The following is a 16,435-nucleotide window of genomic DNA, read 5'->3' on the forward strand; positions in this document are numbered from 1 at the left end:
GGCGTTATAAAACCACTAAAAAATTAAAAAAAAAAAAACACCTTAAGTGATGCCATTTGAGCTGCTCGCTTACCGTGTAGGTGTGAGAGTGTGAAATTCAATACATTTGACTCATTTGTGCTCCAGTTTTGAGCTACTTGTAGTATTTACTCCATTCAATGAAACTATATACCAAATTTCAGCAACATTGCTGAGAAACTTTATGAGATAACTCGCTGAAATAATGATGAACCAGCTTAAAAATTATTTTTAAAAAATTGAATTAATAAAAATCTTAATTAATGTATTGAAATGTATTAAATTTAATGCAATGCTTATAATCATTACTGGAAATAAATATAATTAAATATATAATCCATTAAATTAAATATATTTTAATGCATTATAATTACTATTAAAAATAAATATATTTATAAATATAATTCATTAAATTTAATAAATATTAGTCCATTAATTAATCCATTATATTTGAACATATAATTCATTAAATTTAATAAATATTAATCCATTAATTAAGTTTATTTATTAAATGATTTGTTAGTTGATCGCTTTGAAAATGAATTTGATTGAGCTTACATAAAAAAAATGAACCAGTTCCGTTACTAATTACAATACGGCCTTAAATTTTAATCCCCAATATTGTGCAATTTATCTTGAGACTTATTTAATATTTATATACTTTGATCAAGTTGAAAACTGCACACATTATAAAAGAACCAGTTTGTCAATTTATTTCATTCAAGGAATATATTTAAATTTAAAACACTAAGCGGTAAGAAATTATTTCTCGAGCATATCACTGAATCGATGCGTAGAATTCATAGAGTTAACTTTAAACAGTTGCTTAAAGAATTTAAGAGTATTTATTTAAATTTAATTTGAAGCATTTTGGCAGTGTTAAACTTTTAAGTGTTAAACTCGGCTGACAATTTACAATGGTTGACAATTTCAAGTGGAAATTGAAAGTCATTAACGATCACATTCCCCAGTTGATATATACATATTTTTATAGTGCATTTCAAAGTCTTTATGAGAAGCAGACACATTTTACTTTGGTGGCAAATAAAGAGAAAAAAGTGTGGCATAAATGATAAAATTGCATAAATAGGCAAATGAACAACGGTTAATCAATAAGCGAAAAAAGATTGAATAATAATATTTACAGCAACAACAACAGCAACGCTTGAGATTGCGCGAATGGTCAACTTGATCAGGTTGGTCCAGAGAGAAGACCGGCCGGAGATGAAGAGGAAGACGAAGACGAAGAGGAAGAGGGGAAGACGAAGTGGAAGACGAAAATCTTTGGCATAATTTACATGACGATGATCTGCAAACTGCGCTGATTGTTGCCCGGATTCGGCTTCGGCTTCGGTTGCAGCTTCACCTTCGGCTTCGACTTCGGCTTCGGCTTCGACTTCGGCTTAAGCTTCGGCTGCCCTGCTAATTGCAGTTAAAGCAAGCAAGCGCTGCGGCCAACGCGTCGTATGTGTAATGCGGTTAATCAACGATGCCAATGATAATGATCATCATGATCAGCATGATGATAATGATGATGACAAACGGCCTTGAGGCCAACAGCAGCAGCAGCAGCAGCAATATACCAGTTTTTGCTTATGAAATACCAAAAGAAAGAGCAAGCGAGAAAAGACAGAGAGACAGAGAGAGAGAGAGAGAGAGAGCGCGCAGTAGAGCTTGCAGTGCAGAGAAGAGCAGAGAATCCCCCGAAATGCAAGTGAATGTCGCTGGGTTTTGCCCCAGCTAAGTAGCAATAACAACAACAGTGAGAGCAACGAGAGCAACAAGAGCAACAACAACAAACAGCAAGACTTGCAGCTCAATTCAACTGAACTTCCTAGTCAAGCTGAGCGCCATTGAAAAACGACTGCGTTTCAGAAAGTATAACAGCAACAACAACCACAGCAACAACAACAACAGCAACCAGAGCAACCACAACAACAGCAGCAGCAGCAGGTGTGAATGATTTAGTGTTAACATGGCCATAACCAAAAGCCAAGCTCCTGCCAATCTCGAGGCAAGCTCAACTGAACGCCATCTCTCTCTCTCTCTCGCTCTCACTTACTCGCTCTCTCTGTCGCTGATCTTATGTTGCCGACTGCGACAGTGGCAGCGACTGCGACGTCGACTGCGACTGCGACGCTGTTGGTAGCAACGGTTTTCGATGGTTGTTGCGTTCATCATTTTGCCATTTCACGTTCAGCTGGCAGCGAAATCGAAAGTGATTGCTCCGAAAGCTGCGCCAAGATCACAAAATATATAAAAACCCAGACCGAACCCAAAAACAAACCAAAAAAAATTTAAAAAAAATTAAAATAAAAAAAAAACCAAGACGAAGACGAAGACGGCGACGATTTCATGGTATAAGAAGTGTCTTTATAAGTGTATGTGTGTGTGTCTGTGTGTGTGTCTGTGTGTGTATGTATATGTCTGTGTGTGTGTTGGCCATATAAAGGCAGCCGCTACAAGTGCCGCAACTTCATTGCATGCAACGCCAACAAACAAAAAACTTAAACAACAAACTTGATAAAAATTTACAAAATTTCATTTACGATTTTTAGCTTAACAAAACAATTAATTTTAAATATTTTTTGTATTTTAATTTTTTTTTAAAATAAATTTTACAAATTTGTAACACACACACACACACACCGCGACATGCAAATGTTGTTTGAATTTTTAAGTTGATTTTTTTGTAATTGTAATTGGTAATTGATTTTGGTGTCGAAAACTAAAAGTGAAAAGTGAAAGTGCAACAATGTGAATAACAACAATAACAAGAGCAACTGTAGCAACTACAACAACAACAACAATTGCAACAAACAACCAATACATCAAGTAAACAAACAGCCAAAAGCAACAAACAAATATAATCATATTAAATAAATAATCAATTCAAATCAAATGAAGCAAATCGCGTCTACAAATTATACAATTTAAAATCAATTAATTACATATTTTATAAATTAAGTACATTTTTCTTACATTTTTTTTCACGTTTTGTTTATATTATTTTTTTACTGTTATTTTTTTTTTTAAATAGTTGAACATTTGACTTTCAAAAGTGCAAATTTATTAACAAGAACAGGAACAACAACAACAGCTGCTGTAGGAGCTACAACAACAAAAACAACAACTACACAAATAGCAAAAATGCTGCTCAAAATGTAAGTATTAAAAACATACCAGAAACTTACCAAAAAAAGATGCCAAAAATATTTATTGAAACTTGAATTGAAATTCTGCATTGAAAATTTTTAGCGGTTGAGGGGGAAGTGCAGGGAAGATGAAGAGTACTTCAATTAAAAAGTTTCTAGCTAAATATCAAAGTAAATTTTGAAATAACAACGAATTTAGAAGAAGAACAAGAGTAAGAACTGTAATGAAGCAATTTTAAGAGCTAATTTCTTATAGACAACTCATGCGGGGCTTTACTGTACACAGACAGAAAGAGATGGAGATAGAGATAGAGAAGAAGAAAATAAGAAGATATAGAAATATCAGTTTCATATCTTTAGATAATTAGTTACACTGTAATTGGTAAATCTAAAATATTCTTTTGTTTCCAATTTTTATAGCTATAGCTTCTGAGTCAAATTTTTATATTTATCAGCTGATCATCAGAAAATTTTGAGAATATAAAACTAGCCTTTAAATAGAAGCGTATTTTAAGTATTAAGATTACAGCTTTAAAATTGCCTTCGGTATGCATTTGAACAGCTTTATAGGTTAGCTTCTGAAATCAAGAAATAAAATATTAGAAAAATAAATATAAAAAAAATAAATTGTAAAAAAATAATAATGGGTTTTATAGATGCTGAGTTCGTTTGGACAGGTAGATAGACGGAAAACGAATTTATAAGGAATAGATAAAGGGCTGATGCTATTAAAAAATGTGTATATTAATGTGTGTATAATATGTATATAAATTTATATGTATCGATAAATTTGTACAAATATTTAATGGATATTTTCGAAATGATTTTAAAGATCTTCACGTTAAAACATTTCATTATTTATACTTGCATTTCGATTCTGAAATAATACTAAAATTTATATTGATTCAGTTGTGGAATAAGAACTCCACTATATTTGCTTTAAAATCGGTATAATCATGATATGATTTATTAGAGTTTTCAATTGAGTCTAATATAATATAATATAATACTATGATCAATTTGTAATTATCTCTGGAATACAAAATGCTAATAATTTTTCCAAGTGTAGTGTTGATTTCGATTATCACTTTGTCATCGCTTGTCGTTTATTTTCTCAGACAGCATCTATAGAAGCAGCAACAACAACAACAGCAACAACAACTCTTTTGAGCACATTGCGTATACGCAGCGTATACGTTCGGGCAATTGGCCAATTTTACGGTTAACTGGATTCTGGATGCCAGTTTCCAGTTAGCCACAAGTTGCACCATACACTAACACACACTCACACACACACACACACACACACACACACACACACACACACACACACACACACAGAGAGTACACCTCTGACATTAGCCACACACGGAGAAGATGCTGCTGTTGCTGCTCTTAACTGAACTGGCTGCGGTCAGTGATTACCCATAAACACCAACACACACACACGACCGCACACACACACACACACACACGCACACCTGAAAGTAGAGTGTTTGCTGTGCACAACAATGTTTTTGCTTTTGGTTAACCCAATAATCCAATAGCTGGACTAAGGATGCAGCTAGCTTGCATGGCTATAACTGCAACTTGGCTATAACTCCACGCCACCTTTCGCTGCACCCTTCTAGCCATTTAGCCAATGTCTGTTGGCTTACATTGTAAGCTGAAAAGCATAAAAGTTAAAGAAGCTGCTGCAGCATTTTATGGCAGTTTTTGAGTAAAGAGTGAAGCGCGAAGGGTTCAGAGGGGCAGGGGCTGAAAGGGGGGCTGAAGAGGGGTGCAGAGGGTTGGTGCAGTGAAAACAGCTCATGAATATGGCATGCAGATTGTTGGCCTTGGTTAACAAGTTTGCTTTTGGCCATTAAACGGTCAGCAAGGCAGACAAAAAAAAAATAAAAGACTGACAGTAAATCAGTTAGTTAGTCAGTCAATCACTCAGTTAGTCAGTCAATCAACTAATATATATATATAAAAATGACTCTGTAAGTGGAGGACAGTCGTAGTTTTTTTTTTTTTGAACAAAAGCCCAAAAATTCCCAAAGCAACAAATTGGACTTGGACTTAAATTTTTTATTTTTTTTTTTGTCTGCACTTCGCTTCGGTTTTGGTTTTGGCTTTGGTTTCTCTTGTTGCTGCTGCGTGTCAGAAAGGTCAAACAACACAAAATGTAATAAGCTAATGCTTAAGTCAAAAACCTTTTTGCAACAAAACTGCGACGCATCCAACAACAATGTACAAATTTGAAGAAAAAAAAAAAAAATACCTATTTTACATTTGAGCAACATTGTTGCCTGTTGTCTGTTGTCTGTTGCTGTTGCTGCTTCACTGCTCGCAGCAACGTCAATGGCCTCCAGCGGCGACTATAAACACACACCTAAGACACACACACACACACTAAATGGCGCCGCATCTAATGGCCAAAAAACGTCAAAACGCATGCGCGACTGCCAATTTTTTGGTATTATTTTTCAAATGAATTGCCAAATGAAAATACAAATTGCATTGCATGCCACACCCAAGCTGACTGTATGCATATGCCATACACACACACACACACACACACATGCACGAACACACACTCCCACTACACACACACACACACATACAGTGAGCTAAGAAAAGCGTCGCCCAGTTGCCAAGTGGCCTTTCCAATGTGATCAGCCCCAAAGCGACAAGACAATGGGAAACAACAACAACAACAACAAGTATAGCACTGGCAATGGAGTCATTCATTCAGTCATTCATTCAGTTATTCATTCAGTCATTCATTCAGTCATTCATTCATTTATTCAATCTCACATTCGCCTGGCCTAACGTTACATGCTCAAAGTACTCGTAATACTCAGTTTACTCTCTCAATGTGTTGCCCCGTTACTTACACACACACACACACACACTCGTACACACACACACACACATGGACACTCACTCACACACTCACAATACTAACTGTTAGCAGTTAATCAGTCATTCACATTCACAACACTTGTTAACTCTGCTCTCTGACATTGTCACCGTGGTGCGCAATCAATTAAACACGCGCTCAAATTGTCCACGTATTCCTTGAAAATAGAATGTAAATTACAAAAAAACAAATAAGAAAAGAAAACAATAACAAAGAGGAAGTAAAAGTGTGTGTGTGTATGTGTCTCGAGAATAATAATTCCTTGTAATGAGGGGTGTGTCTAAAAACTCAAAGAAACGACTTTCAATAGAATAGAAAGGTTGGCATTATGTAAAAAAAAATAAAGAAATAATGTATAATGTAATTGTTATATTACTAGTCAATTTCATAATAAATACAAACTCAATTTTATACACTTAACCCCTTTTCTTTTCGTTACATTTTATTAATATTTTGAGCACGCTGCAAAATACTTAAAGCATTTTCAGTGTAATTTCAAGAATTAACGCTTTTTTAAAGCAAACTTGTTTACAATGAAGAGATTTTAATTAAATAACTATTTTCCTACACAAAAATTTGAAAGACAATTTATTCCAAATGATAAATATCTAAATATATGTTGAAGTAACGTTTGAATTCATAAATGGAGAGCTACATTATTTTATTATATTTAAATTTGCCATTTGTAAAAATAAATAATTATTTTTAATAAATATTTTGGCACATTTTAGATATTCTTATTTGACAGTTCTCTTACATTTATACTAAACTTGTTTTATGTTAAATATAGTTCAGGCTAACAAGACTAACAACTACTAAGTAGTTTCAGAAAATATTGAGCAAAATTGTCATTAATCACACTCTAAAAGACAGCTATAATTTTAATTTAGGGAGCGTCAAGTATGATGGTAATTATAATCTAAAAAAATCATCAAATTATCTGCCTCAATTAATCATCTAGTTAAATCTTACTTCCTGTCAACAGCACAATAATATATTAAGCTACAAATAAGTATCGGCACTTTTTGGTTATGTGGGCGTTTTAATGGATTTTGATGCCATTTTTGGCATATGATAGCCCACTGTGCCATAGCCAATATTGCACACTCTTCTATGGTAGATTTGTTGTTGTTGCTGTTGCTGTTGGTGCTCTTGGTGTTGGTGGACGGTGTCGAGACAGTGTGCGCATTGTCACCTCATGCATAACATGGCCAAGAAGTCGGACAGCTGACTATAAGCTCTGCACTCTTAGATGCCCCTTTCCTCAGCTACCCTTGCCACCGAGAGAGCTGCAGTTGCCTCAGACAGCACTGCAAGACCTAAGGCAAGGCATTTGAGTTGAGTAGTTGCCTAGTAGATACCCTGTAGTTCTAATATTACAAAAAGCAATTTTATGCTTCTACTTTTACTAAACTTTTACTCTCAATTCTTATTTTTTTATTTGCTAAAAATTATCAAATAGGATAATTTCAATTGACTTAAAAAAACTTATAATAATTAATAGTAAAATTTACTAAACTTCTACTCTCATTTCTTATTTATTTATTTACTAAAAATTATTAAATAGGATTAGTCGATAATTACAATTGACTTAAAAAAAAACTTATAATAATTAATAGTAAAATTTAACAATTTAAAGCAAAATTATAAATTGTTGCAATTATTTTGTTGTATTCATCTAATCATCTTTTATAGGAAATGGAAATTCTCTTTTCCCTGTTGTGCAAGTCTGTCACATTTTTTTTTTTTTTTATTTTTTTTTTTTTTTTTGTAGGGTATAAGAAAAATTTAAAAGAATTGCTCCTCTGCTAGCAATTTGCACGATGTGTAGACATAATTATAACTTTTCTTGGAGCCATTGTTGCTTGGGCTACTATTTATTTGGGCTGCCAGTTGTAAGTGTTGTTGTTGTTGTTGCTAGTGTTGTTAGTGTTGCTGTTGCAATTAAAATAAGTTGAAGTTGTCTACCTTTACAACGAGCTGTTGTCGAAACTTGTTCGACTGAAACTGAAACAACAACAAACTAAATACAGAAAAGAGAAAAATTGAGAAAAAAAAAAAAAAAAAAAAAGAGGCGAACGGCTTGAAACGACGCAAACTGCACATAATTCAAAATGTTAAAAGTTATCGTCAAGAGCGCCAACATATGTTGAGGGGGGAGGAGAGCAGTTTGTGGGGTAGAGGGTATGTCGAGTCGACCCGACCCGCGTCTAGTCTTTAAATATCGAACAGTGGTGTTGCCGGGTCTGGAGCTTCGTCTCGTCTGGTAGGTTTTTTTAGTCACTGTGCAGCTCTCAGCTGGAGCTCTGTTGAAATGGCCAACGAAATCGAAATTGAAATTGAAATCGAAATCGAAATGGGTTAACACCTTTTGTTCGAAACCGGTTCGCACAATATTCAATACGTTGACGTTAATGTCTACGTATATTCCTGTCTCAAGTTTCCCGATCGAACCGAGACGGAGACGGAGACTGGCCGACGGCCTGTGGTCAATATTTAATTTAATTTATATATATTTCCATTTTGTGGTTTGCCTTGAGCATCGTTGGCATCACTTTCCCTCCCTCTACCTCTCGCTCCCGCTCTCTATGCTGCTTTATCTCTGTCTATCTCTCACTCTTGGCTGCATCGCAATGCGGATTCGCAAAGCCCAATGAACTATTGCTGCAATTGCACGACATGACGATCGCATGCGCAATCTTTTCATCTACATCAAGAGAGGTGTGGGGAGGAGGCAAAGACACCTCTATTTGAAGTTAATGAAATTGTGAAAGGTTTTTATTTTTATCATGCTGCAGACTCCGTTACTGCAGCCAAACATGATTGATCATTTAAAGATCACGCGATGATCTTGCTCCAAGCCAAATCAATCATCGATCTCCAACTGCAAACCCTGAATCAGACGGAAAACCACACGAACTATTTTTCGGGCATAATAAAATCATATTAATTAATTATACTCAGTCTTTCGGAAGAGTGGGTCACGATCACAGAAAAATGGCTAGGCTAATAAGACATTTAATAGCACTGGAGTCTTATCTTTTAGGCATCAAGAGAGATCCCATTAATACTTATCTCTAGCCTTGAGTTTAATTGAAAATGAAAGTAGGAAGTGTAGGTCAAGATCAGCCCCAAAGAAAAGATCTACTAGTCGATCAGATAGAATTTGATAAGTCAAAAGTGAGATCAATGCTGGCATAAATCAGGGATAGTTTAGATTTTTACTCGCAGAAGAATCAATAATAATGTTCTACAACTAGGAGAAGCGGCATTCATCAAGATCACTTGAAAAAAGAGACTTTCAATCCACGGAATCGGTTTAAACCAAAGGAGGATCACTTTTTGTTTATATGATCATTGCTGATCAATTGATATATCTACTAGTCGCTCAGATAGAATTTGATAAGTCAAAAGTGTGATCATTCCTGGCATAAATCAGGGATAGTTTAGATTTTTATTCGCAGAAGAATCAATAATAATGCTCTACAATTTGGAGAAGCGGCATTCATCAAGATCACTTGAAAAAAGAGACTTTCATTCTTCGAAATCGGTTTAAGGTCAAAGGAAGATCACTTTTTGTTTTTATGATCATTGCTGATCAATTGATATATCTACTAGTCGCTCAGATAGAATTTGATAAGTCAAAAGTGTGATCAATGCTGGCATAAATCAGGGATAGTTTAGATATTAACTCGCAGAAGAATCATTAATAATGCTCTACAATTTGGAGAAGCGGAATTCATCAAGATCACTTGAGAAAAGAGACTTTCATTTCTCAGGATCGGTTTTAACCAAAGGAAGATCACTTCTTGTTTATATGATCATTGCTGATCAATTGAAAGAAACCCCCTCTATTAATGAGAACTCTATAGTACCCAGCAGAATCCTTTCTTAGTTAATAAAATCAAAGGCAATACTCTTTCTTCTGTTATTAAAGATCAGTGATCAGCATAAATAAAAATGTTTTTCTTCTTTTTACAGTTGCCTACTAGGCTGCCTGGCCGTAATGGTAGCCGGCGAGGAGTTGTCAGTGGAGTCGGAGAAGCAATTGGCTGATCCTCAAGTGAAGAGTGGATTCGAGACGGCGCACAAGGTGCCAGAGGCGAGTTTGCTGAGCGATGAGGGTTTCCATACAGCGCACAAGATCAGCATTCGTTCCACAGACTCGGCTGATTACTCCATGAATTTGCTGGCCACCAAGGAGCGTCCCGAGCTGAATCCCGTGCTCAGTGCGCTGATCAATGAGGATGTGATGAAGAGCATCGAGGCCAAGCGTGCCATCGAAGAGAAGGAACTGGCCGAGGTGCGACGCGAAATCGAGGAGGCTGCCCTGGCCGAGCTGGAACTGAAGGGAGTAGCCGTCACTGAGCAGCCCGCACTTCAGTTGACCACACAGCCGACGGCGGCCAAGAAGATTGACAATCTGGATGACGATATGCTGGTTGATCCACACGATGATTTTGTCAATCAGAACTTTGCCTTGGACAGTGCTGGCAGCGAGAACAACAAGAAGTCGCGCATTGAGATCAAGAAGGGACCCAACGGTCAGGACTATGAGTACGAGTATGTCTACTACTACGAGGAGGACGAAGATGCCGACAGCAAGGCGAAGCCAGCGATTACTGCACCCGCAGCGGTTGAGGCACCCGTCGATCTGACACCCGACACTCGCGGCAAGACCAGATACTCGAACATCGATCGCAGCACTCCGGCAACGCCCAGTGAGAACAGTCTGCACAGTGGCAAGGCCAAGGGACGTGCCTCGAGTGCCGTCAGCGACAACTCCGAGGATATTGAGGCCGAGCGTCTGCCCCTCAACACACGCTTCCCCAGTCGTGGCAAGAACATCGATGTGCAGCCGACTCCAGCGCTGGACTCGCTGGAAACGGCCGCCGAGCGCAAGAAGATCAGTGTGAAGCGTCCCAGCCTGGAGCTGGTCGACAGCGAGACCTTCAACACGGACGAGAAACAGCTGAAGGGCTCACGCAACGGCGACAAGGAGCTGAAGCCCGTCATTGCCGTCGAACAGGAACAGGCAGCGGCCGCAGCTGCGGCAGCCAAGGAGCGGGAACGGGAACGGGAGCGGGAGGAGCAGCGCGAGATCACCGCCAAGCTGGACGATGAGGCCGAGCAGACAACGCCATCGATGGAGAAGGCCGCGCTCGATCTGTATGCCATACTGACCAATGAGAATCTCAACATGGAGGAGACCACCGCAGCGGATGGCACGGATGACACCACTCTCAGTCCCAACACCGCCAGCACTGATGCCGATGACGGCAGTCTGACCACAGTGCAGGAGGAGCTGTCATCCACAACGACCAGCACGACAACCACCACTAGCACCACCACCACCACCACAACCACTGAGGCACCCACTACGACTACAACCACCACGACAGCGGCACCTTCCCTCTTCGGCGGCAGACGGTCGGCTCTCAACGGGCTCGCCGGTCGCAATCGCTTCAAGCTGCGCGAAGGCGGCTCCACCAGCACCACCAGCACCACCGAAGCCACACCCACGGAGCCCACCAAGACAGGCAGAAGTAAGTGAAAGAATTTTTTGCTTTCCTACGTGCTTTTAAACTGTTTCTTTGCTTCTCAGATCGCTTCTCGCGTCCTTCGATTGGCGGACGTTCGCGTCCGGGTGCACGCACCACCGCCAGCCCTGAAGCCGCTGCCGAGCCCGCTGTGGAAGAGGAGATTGCGCCCGCCAAGGAAGTAAAACCCGTTAGCTCTGGCTTTGCACGTGGCAGACGTAAGTTTGGAGGCAGTTAAGACTATTAAGAGGAGTTTAGGCTTATGTGGTGTCACTACTTTTAACAGCACGCAACCGTTTCAATCTGCGCGGTGCCAGCACCACCACCACGGAGAAACCCGCCGGCGCTGAAGAGGAAAGCGCCGATGCAGCCAGCTCAGCAGATGCTGTGCCCAGCACAACAGCTCGCAGCACATTGCGCAATCGTCCCGGCTTGAGTCTGCGTGCACGCAGTCGCACCACCACCACGAAGGCGCCCGCTGCTGAGGGTGGCGCTGCTGAGGAGAGCAGCTCGGCGGATGAGGCAGCCAAGGCGGCCGCTCCAGCAGCAGCTGCTGCCGCTGAGCCAGTCCAGCGTCCATCACGCTTCAACCTGCATCGCGCGGGCGGCAATCGATTGCTGCCACGCGGCAAGCTGGGACGCGCTGGCGCCACCACGGAGGCACCTAAGGAGGGGGCCGAGGACTCGGCGGCGGACAGCAGCCATCACAATGATGTGAAGGGCAACGAGGCGGAGGCCGGCGAGACCGGTGAGAAGACTGAGGAGGGCGATGCCGCTGCCGGCAACGCTGCCAACCATGCCGCACCCGTGTCCGGTCTCAATCGCCTCAAGCACCGACCGCGCCTCAATGCGCTGCACAAGACTGACGCGGCCAAGCCAAAGGCAGCCGCAGCCACCACCGCAGGAGCAGCTGCTTCAACAGCATCCGCACCAGCTCCAGCTTCAGCTGCCTCGCCAGCTGCCTCGTCGCCGGGCGTGGCGCCACGCAAAATCAATCCGCTGCTAGCCAAGCGACGTCTGCCTTTCGGCGGCGCTGCGACGGCTACCTCGACTACAGGTGGGTTTCGTTTTAGATCTCTCGAACCAAGCGCCTTACAGCTTAACCTCCAATTGAGCCTTTCGACCTAACGCACCAAGCTTAATCTCCCGAAATCAGCTCCAGGTTATACCACGGCCTAACTCAACCTTCCGATCTTAGTTTCTTTCGCAACTTAGCCCCCAATTCAAACCCCTCGAAGCCCCTCGGCTACCTCGACCACAGGTGGGTTTCGATTTAGATCTCTCGAACCAAGCGCCTTAGAGCTTAACCTCCAATTGAGCTTCACGACCTAACGCACCAGTCTTAATGCCCCGAAATCCGCTCCAGCTTATACCACGGCCTAACTCAACCTTCCGATCTTCGTTTCTCTCGCAACTTAGCCCCCAATCCTAGCCCCTTGACAGAAACCCCTCGAAACCTCCGATTGAGCTTCTCGACCTAACACAACAAGCTTAATCTCCCGAAATCCGCTCCAGTTTATACCACGGCCTAAGACATTTCAAACTCAACCTTCCGATCTTCGTTTCTCCCGCAACTTAGCCCCCAAACTAAGCCCTTCGACGGAAACCCCTCAAGCTGAATTCCCCGAAGGCCAGAAACCTTTTGCAAAGCCCCTTAAAGCAAAGAACGCTAAGTAAAAGCCTCGAGCTACACCATCATAAGCTCCTTATCCTTGAGCAGAGATCGATAAAAGCCCTTCGATATAAACTCCTCCAGTTTAACTTTTTAAGAACTATTTAAAATTCCTGAACTCAGGCAATTAAAGCCTGAACTGGAGCTAAGCCTTCCTGAGCTTAACATCTCCGAGCAAAGTCTCTCGGACCCCTTCGAACTATACCTTTCTTTAAACACACTGTAATAAGGCCCTCAGAGCCAAACCTCAAGCTAAAGACAATGGGTTAAGCCTTCCTGAAACCCACGACGCTAAGCCCCTCGAGTTATGCTCTCCAAATTTATCCTGAAGACTAAATCAATAGGAGCTAAGCCTTCCCAGCAAATAGATTTCTAATTTAGGCTCTCCAAGCAAAGCTCTTAACTAAAAGCCACAAGTTAGGACCCTTAAACCTTCCTGAAAGCCTCTCCAAGTTTATCCTGAAGACTAAATCAATAGGAGCTAAACCTTCCAAGCAAATGGATTTCTAATTTAGGCTTTCTAAACAAAACTCTTAACTAAAAATCAGAAGTGAGGGCTCCCAGAACTAAGCTTTCCAAACGCAACCCTTAGAACTTACCCCTATCTTAACCCTTCGGTCTTAACCCATTTTCACCCATGCTTATCTACTCTTTAACTTTACAGAAGCGCCCGCTGAGGAGGAGCAGCGTTCAGATGGATCTGGCGAGCAGGCTGGAGCAAAGGAAGAAGCTGCCGCTGCCACAAACTCCGAGGAGTCCGGCGACAGTGCGGTCAAGGAGCAGGAGACAACTGAGGCCGCTGAGGCCACCACCAAGCAGCAGGCGCGCGGTTTGGGTCTGCTCGGACAGCGTCGTCGTCTGACGATGCGCAAGCCCGGCACCATTCTGTAAGGCAGCTAAGCGGTTAACCGTTTACCCGTTCACCCGTTCAGCCGTTCAGCCGTCAACTACCCCCTTAATTTCAACGGATGATGCGGAATTGAAGCTGTAGCGGAAGTGCAGTTGTACCTCCTTATTCCTTTTGAAGCCCTCAAACCAATCCTTGCCCACAGCCAACTGCAGTTGCTTTCTACAAACTACTTTTTCCTTGCCTTTTCTTTATCTCCCTGTGCTGATATACTCCTAATTTGAGTGGTTCTATTCGGTCCACTCGGCCAGCGATAAATACCTTTTACAATCTTCTGTAATATGTTTCCGTTTTTTAAAAAACTCTATTGTCTGTTTTCGTTCTTAAAACGCGATTAGCTTTTTACACAATACAATAATTAAAATATTGAAATATATTATTTAAGTCCCCTTTGCGAAAAAAAGTCACCAAACAAAAACAAGAAAAACTTAAAAGAAAAAGAGGAAAAACATAAGAAAAACTAAAAAGAAAAGCAAAAACGCAGCCACTTGTAGACCGTTAAGATATAAAAATAAAAAAAATAAAAGGATTCCACATATTTTGGGCTAACCAGAGATGATAATAATATAGCTCGAAATCTTGCAACGCTCAATAAATTGTTAAAAGTATGTGAATAGCAAGACATATATTATAATCCCTCTCTCTTTCCATCTTTTTTTTTTTGCTACAATGTAAACAAACGACTTTTAATTATACGTTTTTAAATAAACACAAAAATAAGTAAAGAAAATTTATTTGCAGTGAATCGTTTTATTTACTTTCCAAGTCAAGAGAATTCGAAAAAATTAATTTTTTTAATTCCAGAATTAAAATAGAGGCCAAACAATGATGAAATTGACATTCCGCTAAGAGATCGGTTAAGATTTGACAAAGTTATGACTGTGCGAAATTTTGCGATAAAGACATGGGAAAACAAATGGACAGTGATGGAGAAAAAATGAGTTTTCCAATACTATATACTTTAACAGTGTCTTGATTGAACTCTAACAACTGAAGAACTCTTTCAGCAATTGTCTGTCTGAGTTGGCAGCTCATTTGTCAAGTTGCCGACAGGTTGGCAGCCCCATTTGGCAAAATGTGTCCCAGTTGACATGGAAATCAACACGTGCCCCGCATTCATTGGCCCTTTGGGTGCGAGTAACGTAAATGGCCAAGAGTTGACGACTGACTACAACTAGCGCAAAGGCAAAGCCAAAATCACCGGCTATTTGCAAATCATAAACAAGAAAATTCCCCAAACAACAATCAAAAATTTCCCTCTATTTTTGTGGAGTGAACAACTCACTCAACTCATCACACGATGCGTTTTCACTCAATGCCGAAGCGATTTTGCGCATGACTTGAGTCAAATGTATTCGAGTTGAGCAAAAGAGCAAATGTACCGTTATAACGTGTAGCACGTGCTTCACAACAAAATCCCACCTAAATGCGGAAAGCAGCAGGGTAGTGGGAGGAGGGGGGTGTAAGCCAATCGACTGGCAAACTGACGATTTTCTATTGTGTCCCAGTCTTCGAAATTAAAGGCAACGTCAGCATCTGGTGGCTCATTAATTGTTTCGTCTGAGTTCCCCTTATTTCTTTAGTGCGCACAGTGGGACAAATGTGTGTTCATTTAAAAAAAAAATATTCAAGTGCATAAATCAACCTGGTAAAGCATGTTCAGATAAATATTCAGTATTTAATAAAAGTGACAAGATAAACTCAAAATTTGTACTTAAATTTGTAAAAAAAAAAAAAAAAAAAAATAACTTTGCAAATGTGGGACAAATGTGTGTATGTTTAAAAAATAAAATACAAGTGTCTAAATCACCTTGTAAATCATGTTAGGATAGAAATTCAGTATTTAATAACAGTGAAAAGAAAAACTCAAACTTTGTACTTTCAGTCCTTGTAAAAAAAAAAAAAAAAAAGTCTTTGCTATAACGAAAGTATGGTTTAAGTACTATTGGTGCTTTAACTCTGATACATTTCGAAAATACAGGTCCTAACAAGAGTTTTGATACCAGTCTCGTTAGTATCGGTCTAAAATCATTTAAGATATGATATATGAATAATAACATGCTCAAAATTTAAAAAATATGCGTTTATCAACTTAAAAAGTGGGGACTAGAAATCGATTTTAGAACTATGTTTTCTTGGTTAAAATATTTTTAAATGTTCCATAGATAAGGAATTTAGGTTACCATATTTTGTGAAAAAAATCGATTACCCTAATAAACATACATAAGTATATGG

The 16,435-nt window shown here is 40.0% G+C and overlaps 1 protein-coding gene and 1 long non-coding RNA gene across 2 annotated transcripts; both read left to right on the forward strand.

The window, feature by feature from the left end:
• The first annotated feature begins 2,337 nt into the window (after nt 1-2,337).
• Nucleotides 2,338-3,115, forward strand: LOC117793519. The gene is made up of 2 exons (XR_004618284.1): nt 2,338-2,376; nt 3,059-3,115. It is a non-coding gene; the product is annotated as an uncharacterized LOC117793519 (long non-coding RNA).
• Nucleotides 3,116-3,147: 32 nt separating this feature from the next.
• Nucleotides 3,148-14,934, forward strand: LOC117793518 (mucin-19). Its single transcript, XM_034633844.1, has 5 exons — nt 3,148-3,182; nt 10,063-11,627; nt 11,687-11,839; nt 11,908-12,678; nt 13,958-14,934. The coding sequence occupies exons 1-5, from the start codon at nt 3,169-3,171 to the stop codon at nt 14,182-14,184; spliced, it is 2,730 nt and encodes a 909-aa protein (XP_034489735.1). The 5' UTR covers nt 3,148-3,168; the 3' UTR covers nt 14,185-14,934.
• Nucleotides 14,935-16,435: the final 1,501 nt, after the last annotated feature.

This window comes from Drosophila innubila, chromosome X (genome assembly GCF_004354385.1).
Source record: "Drosophila innubila isolate TH190305 chromosome X, UK_Dinn_1.0, whole genome shotgun sequence".
NCBI lineage: Eukaryota > Metazoa > Arthropoda > Insecta > Diptera > Drosophilidae > Drosophila > Drosophila innubila.

Coding starts and splice junctions, on each gene's coding strand:
- LOC117793518 (XM_034633844.1), top strand. Junction 11,628..11,686: donor GCCCACCAAGACAGGCAGAA/GTAAGTGAAAGA, acceptor TTTGCTTCTCAG/ATCGCTTCTCGCGTCCTTCG. Junction 11,840..11,907: donor TGGCTTTGCACGTGGCAGAC/GTAAGTTTGGAG, acceptor TACTTTTAACAG/CACGCAACCGTTTCAATCTG.